Below are 13,637 nucleotides of genomic sequence, written 5' to 3'. Positions count from 1 at the left end.
CACATTTGTGGGTGCACTGAGAGACCAGAAGAGGACATTAGATCCCCTGGAGCTGTGGTTACCTGTGGCTGTGAGCTGCCCAGAGTAGATGCTGGGAACCAAACTTGAGTCATCTGACAGAACAGCAAGCACTCTTAACTCCTAAACTATCTCCACAGCCCTGTAAAAATGCTTACTATCGGCACTGTGCTGCATTTAGTGTGGAGATATTCCAAATCAGTTCTTTCCTGAGCCCCCAAAGCAAAGGCCTCGTAGTGAGCGTCCTTTGGCTGTCCTCTGTTTGTTTTCAATCCTGCAGTCTATGGCTCTTCCCCCTGGCCCCAATTCCTAGCAATAGAACTCATGACCCCTTCTTAGCCTGCAGTGATGTTTATGAGTCTTTCATAGTAGTTCACAGTGTCAGTCAGAGTCTACCCACTTGCCTGCTCTATTAGTTTGATATTGCTGTGGAATAAATTATTACAAAAATAGCTAAAAATACTTAACACATTACACATTTGTTTGAATTATGACAGTCTCATAAAATCAATGTAGTTTTTTTTTTTTGGTTGTTGTTGTTTTACTCTTTCTCTTTGAAGGCATGCCACCCATTTCTCAAATAAATACAAAGAGATTTATTCTTACTTATGAATGCCTGAACTTAGCTTGGCTTGTTTCTAGCCAACTTTTCTTAAGTTAAATTATGCTGTTTACCCTTTGCCTCTGGGCTTTTACCTTCCTCTAGTCTATATACCTTTCTTTCCTTCCTACTCTGTGGCTGATTGTGTGGCTGGGTGACTGGCTCCTGGCACCCTCCTCTCCTTCTCCTTTTCTGGCTCCTCCTCTTCCTCCTCTTCTCTCTGCCTAGCAGCCCCCCTGTTTCTCTCTCCTGACTTGCTATTGGCTGCTCAGCTCTTTATTAGAACAATCAGGTGTTCTAGACAGGCAAAATAACACAGTTTTATAGAATTAAAAAAATAAACATAAAAGAATGCAACACATCTTTGCATACCCAAGAAAATTTTTCACAGCATAACCAAATGTAACACATCTTAAACAAATATTCCACAGCAATTCTATACTCAAATCAAGTTTCCATTGCAGTGTGCAGTGTGTCTATTAGTGAGGGATTTTTTTCATAATTATATAACTTGAAGTGGAAAGAGCTATTTTTAATCCAGTACTTTTGAAGTGGAAGATAAACCTTTAGTCTAGATCTTTTGAGATGGGAAGATCCACTTTTAATCTGGGCTACACCTTCAGCTGGCAGCCCATATAAAGGACACGGAAGAAGGAAGCTTGTTCTCTTAGCCTGCCTGCTTTCTCTTTCATGGGCAATCAATTCTTCCACTGGCTCTAGCACCTGCTTCTTTGGGACTCCAGTCTATCCTGAAGACCAGCTCAGACATCCAGCCCCACAGACTAAAAAACTACCAGATACTTGGATCTTGTGTTGGTACACAGTCATTGTTGGACTAACTGGATCAAAGCCTGTAAGCCATTCTAGTAAATCCCCTTTACACATACACATACACACACACACACACACACACACACAGTACACACTCCCCCACTCTATCACACCTGTTCTTCGAGAGAACCCTGACTAATACAGAAAGTAACTGTCCTATAGAATTTACTGGTAAACTATGACATTTTTGTGTTGGATCTTGCTTATAAACATCTCAGTGTTTTTGTATTTTATTTTATTTAAAAGGAACTTGTTATTGTATGAATGTGTAATGTGTGTTTGTGGGAGACTGAGCCACAGAATGCGTGAGGAGGTCAGCAGACAGCTTTGTGGGGTGGGTTCTCTCCTTCCACCTTTATGTGGGTTCCAGGATATAACTCTGGTCCCTGGGCTAACGCATCTAACACTTTAACCCCTGTACTATCCCCAGGCTAATGCATGGAGCATCTTTACCCATGAACTGTCTCACTGGCACCTTGTTCTCCCTTTAAATGATCCAAGCTGTTACTGTGGTTTTGAATGGCTTTGCCCCTTGACTGGCAGCCGTCAGATCTTTGCCCTGTACCTCTCTGTAGCTGCAGCCACCTCAGATAGAGCAGAGACTGGAGCTGGATTAAGGGCCATTACTGCTGCCAGATGTGTATTTGAATCCCTGGAGCTAGACTCACAGGCATTTGTGATCCACACAGTGTGGGTGCTGGAACCAGAGTTCTACCCTGATAGAGCAGCATGCACTCTTAACTACTAAGCCATCTCTCCAGCTCCCAAACATCTTATTTTCCTGAGCAAGTCTCCAGCTCCCAAACATCTTATTTTCCTGAGCAAGGTCTCTCACTGAGGCTGGAGCTTGATGTTTTGACTATACAGATTAGCTAATGAGATCCTCCTGCCTCCCCATCCCAATGCTGGGTGTTAGGAATGTGCTACCATGCCTAGTTTTTCTGTGGGTTCCAGAGATCCAAACTTGTCCTCATGCTTTCTCAACAAGCACATTTCCCACAGAGCCATATTCTAGCCCCAAGATGCACTCATCTGATGCTCACAAGTTGAAGGTGACCGCAGGCTAATACTAAAAGAGCCTTTATTTTCTGTAACCATGCCATTCTGTTTCCGTAAGAGCAGAGAACTTTGTACAGTTAAGACACTATGATTCATAGCACAGTGTGGCCTCTAATCTGGCCGAGGTGTTTCAGGTGGTATGACCAGAGGTGCAGTACAAAGTTGTGAGTTGTGTGTGCAGAATGAAGGCTTCGGTGAAGCCACATGATACAACCCAGATAACACTGTCAGGCTCATCTTAGAATCAGGTGTTTGATTTTTGATAATGGTCTGGTTATTAAGTGTTCAGAAACCTTTGGTCATCTCCATACATTTTGTGACATTCATTTGTAGTTGAGACCCACAGTTGATGAAGCTTGGGCTTAAGTCTCCCTGTCTGTTTTGGTGGGATGGACAGCACAAGGCAATAGAGTTGTCCTTAGGAAACAATGGAAGAGGGAGTGAGACTCCAAGTGTTGTGGCCTGTCAGTGCAGGACCGGGCATCTTCCTACCTGGGAGGAGAGCAGCTTCCACAGCTGCAGGCCAGGTGACAGGTGACCTTTTAAAGTAGCTCTGGACAGTTTCGCTTGTCTGAATGTTGAGCTCAAGATCCTTGGCTCCATGTTCTCAATCAAATGGTGACCTATGTCCGGAATCAATTGCCAACCTTCTCTCCCTTGTTAGCCATCGGCCCAGGAAGCACAGAACAGGATTTTAATCTCAGGAAGCTGGCAGCTCTGGAAAGGAAATCCACTAAAATGCTCATTATGGTTAGTTGTGGGTCTAGTGGGTAAATTACACACACACACACACACACACACACACACACAGACACACACACACACACACACACACACAGAGAGAGAGAGAGAGAGAGAGAGAGACAGACAGACAGACAGACAGACAGACATATACACACACAATCCATTGTTTTAAAATCAGAAAAATGATATATCTGGCCCTGATGTGAGACAATGGTCTGTATTCTATCAATTTTATTGTAAAGAAATGCTGTTTGGCCAGTAGCTTGGCAGGAAGTATAGGCAGAACAACCAGACAGGAAGTAGAGGCAGGTCAATGAGAACAGGAGAATTCTGGGAAGAAGGAATCCCATTTCTCTGTAGTCCTGTCCCAGCCACAGAAGAAGCAAGATTTGACTGCTACTCCAAATACGGTACTGATCCACATGGTTAACATAGATAAGAATAATGGGCTGATATAAGCTCTAAGCGTCAATAAAATGCCTGAGATACTGGGACAGTCAGTTTATAATTAATGTAGACCTCTGTGTGATTTCTTTGGGACTTAATGATTGTGGGAACTGGGCAGGACAGAAACCCTGATAACATGGCCCAATTTTTTGTTTTGTTTTGTTTTTGTTTTTTTTTGAGACAGGGTTTCCCTGTAGCTTTGGAGCCTGTCCTGGAACTAGCTCTTGTAGACCAGGCTGGCCTCGAACTCACAGAGATCTGCCTGCCTCTGCCTCCCGAGTGCTGGGATTAAAGGCGTGCGCCACCACCGCCCGGCCATGGCCCAATTTTTATTAAGCATAGAGAACTATATTTTGAATAGCTTATTAAATATGAATATTGTCATCCAGAAATTTTCTCAGCCATTATTAGGATTTTGTATTTCTGTTTTTTTATGTGATTACATTTTTTATTGTTTGATAGCTAATACCTAATGCCCATGGATATGCTAGAGCAGCACTTTTCCACCTGTGGGTGTATATAAAATTTTATATAGCCACAAGGCTGATGACAGTTTAAGGAGGTCCTCCAACCTGCCAGCACGCTACTAACCACATCCCCATTGTAATTATTCAGCCACCCATTATGCTGCACTTCCGGGTTGCCCATCATCAGCATGTGACTTAGTCATGCAAACCCGTTGTGCGCATGTGCAAGGCGTGGGTCACTCGTCATCAGCATGTGATGTAATCATGTCTTCCCCCTGTGCGCATGTGCTAGGCAGTCTTTAAAAGCTGGAAGTACCATCTTTGCTCTCTCTCTGTACATCATTCCCAGGCCTGTGTGCACTTTCCCCCTCTAATAAACTCCTTAGTGGGTTTGCTCACCTCTCGTGTTCTCTTCTCGCTCACGCCAGATCATTTCATTGGTGCCGAGACTCGAGAGACTCTTCCGCCCCAGGCCCCTCTCCTGGGGTCGGAACCAAAACCGGGGACCTTCTTGAAAACAACCCACATGTTCCATATGCCTGAGCACAACCTCTCCGAATAACACTGGCTTCGATTGGTGAGTCTTCCCATTCTGGTCAGCTTAACAGTTTCTCCAAACCTGAAGAATTGACCATTGAGCTCCCGGTAACCTTCTGGAGTTCCTAGAGATGGGGAGACCTCCCCAACCACAGTCTTCAAGGCCACAGATGTTCCTTTCGCTGACAATCACCTGCAGTTTGCTTCCCTCAGCTAAAATCATGTTTGGACTGACCCGGCTAGCACTGCACATTCTGTGCAGCGCATTTGACAGATTCTTCTTTCTTTTTTTTTTTCCATTTCTTTTCCTTTTTTCCCTCGCCATAAAATGCCGCTCGGAGTGGCCTCTGGCCTCTTTGGCTTCTGAGTCACCCTGACCAGATCCAGCCAGGCCATAACACCCCACCTGGGGTCAGGAGACACCCAGCCACGGGTCCCTGTGGTGTTTGTGCTGATTCACACCCCACACACAGTCAAGAGACGTCTTACTGTGTGAGCCATGTGGTGTCACTATTTTGCGGGTTTACACGGCTTTGACCATGGAAACCAAACCTTCCAAACCTATCAATCCAGCCTCCCCCCCCCCCCGGGGTGCCTTTTAGATGCCCTAACACCTCAGGCCTTAATGCCCTACCTGCAGATTCCCACATTTGTCCACCTTTGTTAAAAAAAAAATGGCTTCATTACAATTTAGCTGGTAATCTAAAGTTACCACCTAACAGCACCTTTAATCCTGATATTTTACGGAAACTTTCTAACTGTTGTCAGCGCACAGGCAAATGGTTGGAGTTTCCCTATATCCAAGTCTTTTTTTATTTAAGCTCTAAGTCTAAGCCCTCTGTCCTTGCAAACTGTTCACCTGCTCACATGTTCCTGGTTATGCCATCTGTACCTGAAGAACCCCTCGCTTCCACTCTGGATCCAGTTAATGAACCTCTGCCTTTTTGACCTCAGTGGGAAGCTACCCCCCCCCCCCGTTCCCTCAGCTTCTACCCCTGTCTTTCTAGTCCCTTCAGTCCCAGCTTCTACACCTGTCTCTTCAGCTCCTGCAGACCCAGCTTCTATGCCAGTTCCTTTACCTCCTGCTGCCTCGCCACCTCCCTCTGCTTGCTCTTTGCTCTCTTCCCCCCTGACCTGCTCCAACAGCCCCGCTGAATTATTCTTCCTCTCCGGTGCCTGGCCATAGCAGCTGCCCTGCTCTGGCACCCACCTTTACCCCTTTTCTCACACGCTCACGTGCTGCTATGGAACCTAATCCTAACCAAACCAAGCCTGCTACAGTTCTCCTGTTGTGAGAGGTGGCTGGTGTAGATGGATTGATTAGGGTACATGTTCTTTTTTCACTCTCAGAACTTTCCCATATAGAACAAAAACTGGGGTCCTATACATCTAATTCTACCACTTTCATAAAACAATTTCAATATTTTACCCAATCTTATAATCTCACCTTTCATGACATCTATATGATCCTATCCTATAACCTACTTCCTGAAGAGTGCAGGCGAGTTTGGGAGCAGGCCAGGCAACATGCAGACGAGATTCACCAAACTCTTGCCTCCTACTCTCCTGGGGTAGAGGTGGTCCCAGAGCAAGAGCCACACTGGGATTATAATACTCCAGGTGGGATTTTAGCTAGGGACCAGTTTTTGACTTGCCTCCTGGCAGGTTTCCATAAGGCTGCCCACAAGCCAGTAAACTATACTAAGCTCCCAGAGATCATTAAAGATATGAAGGAGGGGCTGGAGAGATGGCTCAGTGGTTAAGAGCACTGACTGCTCTTCCAAAGGTCCTGAGTTCAATTCCCAGCAACCACATGGTAGCTCACAACCATCTATAATGAGGTCTGGTGCCCTCTTCTGGCCTGCAGACATACACATAGACAGAATATTGTATACATAATAAATAAATAAATAAATAAATAAAAAGGATACAAAGGAAAATCCTTCTGCATTTTTGGAACGCCTCACAAAAGCTCTGCTACAGTATACTAACTTAGATCCAGAAACTACAGAAGGCAGACAGTTACTCATGACCCATTTTTTAAATCAGTGCTACTCTGACATTAGGGCTAAGCTTAGATGTTTGGAGAAAGGCCCCTTGACTCCGCAGGCAGAAATCCTAGAGTTGGCTTTTAAGGTGTACCATGTGAGAAATGCCATAATTAACTTAGGTTACATTATGTACCTGTTAAAAGCCTCCCATCTCCCCAAAGCTATAGGAATTATTCACTGTCGGACTCATCAGACTGACAGTTCCATTATTTCCAAGGGAAATAACTGGCCTGACCGAGCAGCTAAAACAGCAGCATTCCAGATCCCAAACCTACCTCAGTCACCTCAGGGGGTGCATATAGTACAGCACACATTCTCACAGACACTCTCTGACACCCAGCAAATTCTGTCCTACCTACATCAGCTCTTTCATCCTAATAGCAAAGCTCTGTTTCATTTTGTTAAAGCTCATCTCCAACCCACCCCTGAGGACTTAAAGTTTTTAAAAGCTATCACTGCCTCTTGTCAAATCTGTCAAAAGTCAGATCCCAAGACCAAATACTGTAGCTACCCTTTACTCACCCACCAGGCCAAAGGCTCCCTTCCAGGAACTGACTGGCAGCTAGATTTTACTCATATGCCCATGGTCAGAAGAGTTAAATATCTCCTGGTCTTGGTGGATACAATGTCTGGGTGGACTGAAGCATTTCCCACCACTAATAAGAAGACCCAGACAGTTTCTGATGGTCTTCTCCGAGAAATCATCCTCTGATTTGGAATTCCAACCTCTCTGCAGTCAGATAATGGCCCTGAGTTCACTTCCCAGATTTCCCAAAACTTGTCCAAGGCTCTTAACATCCCTTGGCATTTTCATATCCCATACCACCCTCAGTCTTCAGGGAAGGTAGAACAAATTAACTGATCCTTAAAAAACGTTCTTGTTAAAATGTCACAGGAACTTCACTTTGACTGGGTAAAACTTTTGCCTCTGGCCCTACTAAGGCTTAGGGCTCTCCCCAAAAGCCCCCTTTTTATCTCGCCCTTTGAACTCATGTATGGGCAACCAGTTTTAACCTCCGGCCTCTCACATAAATCCTCTCCCCTTCCTGATCACCTGCTTACTCCATTGTTATCCCATCTACGCTCCCTATTATGGGATTTCACCGATCACTCATTACCTCAACCATGTTAATTCATGCCCACTACCGATTAAAATAGGGGATCAGGTGTTATTTTCTCCCCCAGACCAATGCCCCTCACCCCTTTCTCCTAAATGGCAGGGCCCCTTTAAAGTAATTCTTGTAACTCCCACAGCTGCCAAAACCTAGGGACTTCCTCATTGAATTCACCTGTCGCATCTTAAACCTTTTACCCTTTCAGCTCAAGATACCCCCTCTTATACAGTAACTCGAACAGGGCCCTGTTCCCTTAAGTTCCAGAGGACACCAGGATCAGCCACTCTTTCTCCAGTTCCAAAAAAAATAAAAGTCTCATCCTTACTCAACTCTCTTGTGCCCAAAACTCCATATACTCTCCCTTTTCTTCTTTCTCCTATATGCGTTCAATGTCATTCTTAAATTTCTAGTTAACCACCCAGCTGTTATTACAGGAACCATCATTAAACATAGAGCCGGAGATACAAGGAGTGTCAAAAGCCCAGGCGGTAAGAAACAATAATGAGTTTATAGCCCGAAACTCCAAAAACTTACAAAACAAACTTTAACATAACAGGTTTTATCATTGACTGCAGCAGTGTTTTCTGGATGTTAAGCTCCAGGGAGCCAATTGGACCCACCTAAACAGACCAGACTCGCCTGGATTAAGTATCATTTAATTCTTTCCTTGTCATTCCTGGTCTCGGGAACCCCTGGGGAAAAAAACCCCTCTATCTTCTATCTTGGGAACTCTCCTCTGTTAATCTCTAGTGTAGATGGAGCTGCGGGCAGGCCTGCTTTTCATCCCGCCCAGCCCCCACATGGTTAGCTTTACACCCGAAATAATAACACACAAACTGTATTCTTTTAAACACTGCCTGGCCCATTAGTTTCAGCCTCTTATTGGCTAATTCTCATATTTTGCTTAGCCCATATTTAGTAATCTGTGTAGCACCAAGAAGTGGTGTATTACCGGGAAAGATTCAGCATGTCTGACCTGGCAGCTGGGTCCATCACATCTGACCCAGAGAGGAGAGGCATGGCGATTGCCTGACTTCCTCCCAGCATTCTGTTCTGTCTACTCCACCCACCTAAGGGCTGGCCTATCAAATAGGCCAAGGCGGTTTCTTTATTAACCAATGAAATTAACTCCTCCATCACTCTAGGATCTAAAATTTTTTCCAAACATAATTTTTGCCTTTCCAGCATTTTATGAGGTCCAAGCTGCCTCATAAAACTGCCGACCAGTTCCTCAGAGCCTGGAAAATACAGCAGTAATCATCACCCAAGGACGTGGTCAAACATCCCGATTCTTCGACACCCACAAAGTCAGCATGAAGCAGTCATGAGAGACCTTACAACGCCCCATTCCCATCCATTGAGATCTTCAAACCACTAAATTTTTTTTAAATATTTATTTATTTACTTATTATGTATACAATATTCTGTCTGTGTTTATGCCTGCAGGCCAGAAGAGGGCACCAGATCTAATTACAGATGGTTGTGAGCCACCATGTGGTTGCTGGGAATTGAACTCAGGACCTTTGGAAGAGCAGGCAATGCTCTTAACCACTGAGCCATCTCTCCAGCCCCCACTAAATTTTTTATAATAAACAAAAGGGTTGAATGTAATTATTGAACCACCCATAAGGCTGCATTTCCAGGTCGCCCATCATCAGTGTGTGACATAGCCATGTCTTCCTCCTGTGCTCATGAACAAGGCGTGGGTCACCCGTCATCAGCGTGTGATCTAGTCACATCTTCCCCCTGTGTGCATGTGCTAGGCAGCCTTTAAAAGCTGGAAGCACCATCTTTGCTCTCTCTCAGTACACCATTCCCAGACTTGTGTGTACTTTCCCCTCTAATAAACTCCCAAGTGGGTTTGTTCATGTTTCATGTTCTCTTCTCGCTTGTGCCAGATCGTTTTACCCATTCTCACAGCAGATTTAAGAAAAAATAATTCAAATTTATTCTTAGATAAATACATTCTTTCTTGGATAATATTATGTTTCCAAAAGTCACTGTCAAATGATGTCTTTGGACTTTAGATATTTCTTATTTGAAAACATTAAATATGCCCACTTAAGTGTTATTTCCTATTTTTGACAAAAGCCTTGATACATTATGTACATCGTTAAAAAAAACCAGCGAGGGGAGTGTTCAAGGAGGAAGATTTCAAATACCTGTAGCTAATCAGTATTTAAATCTCACACCCAAATTCTTTCCAAATTTCCAAGCATTCTTTCTTAATCGTAAAATGCAGACGTTCATGAATCAAAATATTTATCAACCTGTGTTACAGAGTAAGACCCAGTCTCAAAACGCAGAAACACAACATAGGAACAAGTTGTCCGTCCTTCACTTCTGTACCTCAAGCGTACTTCGCTTTTGTGCTTTAAAACAAACAATCCCTACACACTCGTCCTGTACTCCAGTGTCCCTTAAATGACTGTACACAGACTTTTTTCTTGGCTCACTCCAGTGGACCAAACCCGTCTCTACGGTTGTCAAAGTCATGCTTATTTCCGGTTAGATGAGAATCCATGCACTCTTGGGTATTTGAGAGGCCACAAGACACTCCACCAAACAGAATCTAACTCGGTGTTTTATTAGATTCGTCCTCTCCACCAGAGGCTTTGCCAATAATACCTTTTCCATTACTATCGAAACTGGGAGCTCAACATGACCTTCATGACTTCCTGTAGATTCTGGGTCAAGCTGCTCACGTGGATGCAACTCTAGATTCTGGGCTCTGGGATAACAAACTCTGGAAGAGATGCTTGCGAAAGGACAAAGACGTAGAAGGTCAAGCCCGCAAGATCGGCGGTGTGGCGTGCCCTGGTTTAAGAGTCCTCGCAGCCTGGGCACTTGGGCTTTATAACGGCTAGGGCTCCAGCACACACTCACAGTCACCCTGCTCTGCCTGACCCCACCTCCTGCACTCTTGCCTACCCTTGCTTGCTGTGCAGACTCACAAAAGACCCCAGAGGGAGTCAGCCGGGAAGGTAGACAGCTTGCGCTGCAGCTCTCCTGCACTGAGCCCAGCATTTGTTTTCCCCAGTCAAGCAGGAAGCAGTGTGAGGAGCAGATCGCCTGGGGAGATGCTGTGCTGATGGTGTCCAGAAGCATTTGTTTTCTCCCCTCTTCCCAGGTGGGCGGAGCTTGCCCTCAGTCCGTGTGCCTTTGCTTTTCAGAAAGCCTGAGCCCCTACTTCGAGCAGCCAGAGAACGACCAGCATGACCAGACCAGCCTCTGACATCCTTCCTATCAGAGGCCTAGTAAGCAACGGGGGACGTGGGCGGTTTGCTTGGGGCCCGCATTGGCCATCAGAAGACCCTACCTGGAAAAGGAAGCCGATGCCCTTGGGCTGAGCATCACAGGGAAGCCTTTTCTCCCAGGAACTCACTTCCAACGTGACTTGTTTATTTTGGCTTGTTTGTTTATTGTATAGCCCTGACTCTCCTGGAATTTGCTCTATGGCCCAGACAAGCCTCAAACTAAGTGATCCGCCTGCTTCTGCCCCCCTTAGTAGCTGGGTTTAAACGCTTGTACCACGATTGACTTCTGACGTGATTTTTTTTTCTTAGTCAATGGAGGAGGGAAAGAAAACTTTGAAATGTAAATTATTTTTATTTATTTAGAGGCAGAGTCCCCACCCCCCTTCCCGTATCTCTGGCTGCTCAGAACTTGGTATTTAGAACAGGCTGACCTCAAACACAGAGATCTACTTACCTCAGATTTGAAAGGATTGGGATTAAAGTGTCCACCACACAGGATGAAATATTTACTTATTGTTACTGTTATTTGTTCTTTTTTGAGACATTATACCTGACCTCCAGCTCTTGACTCCCCTGTTCCAGCCCCCCTTTTGCTAGCATTACATCTAGTTCCAGCATCCCCCAGCTGAAATGTAATTTATTATTTGAGACACATGCCCAGGCTGACTTGGGACTCCTGTGGTCAAGGCTCGACTTCTGCCTGCCACTTCCCCAGAGTGGGGTTAAAGGTTTGTGAAACACTGATCAGTATTGAAATACACTTAACTCACCTGAACTATTGTGACAGGTAAACTAGAGATTTAGAAAACAGTTGAGGTAGAAAATCTCTAAGAAGAATGGTAACCTGCAGGTCTCTTTGTTTCTGCACTGTTTATCTGCTCTCTTGCCGGCAAGCAGTAGTTCTGTTTATTTCTTTGAGACAGGATCTCACAAGTTCATCTAGAACATAGTGTGTAGTCCAGGCTGGCATTGGGGTTCTGGCAATCCTCCTGCCTCGTCCTCTGGGGTACTAGAAGAATCCATACCAGGCTCAGTACTCATTTTCAGTATATGCTGTTCCTATTGTTTCAGTGCTCTGACTCCAGTTTTGTGCTGCTTTCTGAAGACTACAGCTAAAGTCCCTTACAGGGGAATTTACTGTCCATGTGAAAGGAGATGGGAAATCCTCATAAAACAGTTGTGCTGAAATTATTGGAGAGATTTTTTTTAAAAAATGCTGGGACCCCACTTCCCAGAGATAATAAATGCGTGGAGTCCAGTCATCCATTAGTGACTTTTTGGCCCTTTCCCCTCTCCTTAATTGTTTGTGTGCATGAGTGAGTGCCACTGTGTGTAAGTTAGAGAACTTCTGGGAGTCTGCATCCTATTGGAGGGAGGATTTCTTTTTTTTTTTTTTTTTTGGTTTTTCGAGACAGGGTTTTGCTGTGGCTTTGGAGCCTGTCCTGGAACTAGCTCTGTAGACCAGTCTGGTCTCGAACTCACAGAGATCTGCCTGCCTCTGCCTCCTGAGTGCTGGGATTAAAGGCGTGCGCCACCATTGCCCGGCAGAGGGAGGATTTCTTAAATGGCCTGTCAGACTTGTGTGGCTCACACTTTTGACACCTGAGCCATATTCAAACCTGTGACCTTTTCTGTCTTGAAAAGATCTAAAGAGTTAGGAGTAAAAGGTTGTATCCTATAGCCTTATTACTTAGAATATGGACCCTGAGTGAGCTACATTCCACCATTTGGGATTCTGGTGGACATGCAGATTTAGACTCCAATACTAGATCCATTGAATCTGAATCTGCTTTTTGTCAAGATTTCTGGTTGTTTAAAGTTGAGGAGCCCTGAATTAGAGCATAGAGCCCAAGGTATCAGTGACAGATACATTTATTCCTGTGTTGAAGAGGTCAACAAATGATGCCTGTAAGGCTGACTAGGCCTTTCAGATACTTAAAGGTTTTTAATTCAGCATTCTATTTAGAGTGTTTTTTTCCGTTTTGTGTTTTATTTTTGGAATGGAATTCATTTCTCATAATTTTTACTTACATGTTATAGATGCTGCATAAATTGCAGGCACAAAACTATGTTATAGTAAAATGGAAGAACAGACTTGTAACATGGAGGGCCTGCTTGTTGGGGTTTCTGTCCTGCCCAATACCCCACAGCCGGCAAGCCCCAAAGAAAATCACACAGAGATCTTCATAAGTTATAAAACTGATTGGACCATTAGCTCAGGCTTCTTGTTAACTTTTATAGCTTATATTAACCCATTGTTCTTATCTATGTTAGCCACATGGCTCAGTACCTTTCAGCGGGGCAGATTACATCTTGCTTTTTTGATGTGGGAGTGTCATATATCAATCTGTTGATTTCATTGGTTAATAAACAAACTGCTTGGCCTTATAGCTTAGAACATAGGTGGGTGGGGAAAACAGAACAGAATGCTGGGAGGAAGAGGAAGTGAGCTCAGAGACTCGACAGCTCTTCTCTTGGGGGGCAGATGCCTCAGAGAGTCGCCATGCTCC

At 44.6% G+C, this 13,637-nt stretch overlaps 1 protein-coding gene across 5 annotated transcripts in view; it reads left to right on the top strand.

The window, feature by feature from the left end:
• Nucleotides 1-13,637, top strand: part of LOC121434028 (tyrosyl-DNA phosphodiesterase 2-like) — a 29,996-nt gene that overhangs the window by 4,266 nt on the left and 12,093 nt on the right. The window contains exons 3-4 of one of the 5 annotated variants that reach the window (XM_041632776.1): nucleotides 4,596-4,744; nucleotides 11,044-11,127. The exons of 2 other annotated variants lie outside the window; for them this stretch is intronic. In XM_041632776.1, coding sequence (XP_041488710.1) covers nucleotides 11,086-11,127 — 42 coding nt within the window. In that variant the 5' untranslated portion in view covers nucleotides 4,596-4,744; nucleotides 11,044-11,085. Of the gene's footprint in view, nucleotides 1-4,595; nucleotides 4,745-11,043; nucleotides 11,128-11,765; nucleotides 11,856-13,637 lie in introns of those variants that run through there. 2 more of the 5 variants (XM_041632781.1, XM_041632775.1) reach the window with 2 other exon arrangements.

Source organism: Microtus oregoni, unplaced genomic scaffold (assembly GCF_018167655.1).
Source record: "Microtus oregoni isolate MIOR12 unplaced genomic scaffold, Mior012 000042F_ref0000377, whole genome shotgun sequence".
In the NCBI taxonomy this organism is placed as follows: Eukaryota; Metazoa; Chordata; class Mammalia; order Rodentia; family Cricetidae; genus Microtus; species Microtus oregoni.
Note: the sequence above shows the minus strand (reverse complement) of the source record. Positions and strands in the feature narration are given on the sequence as shown.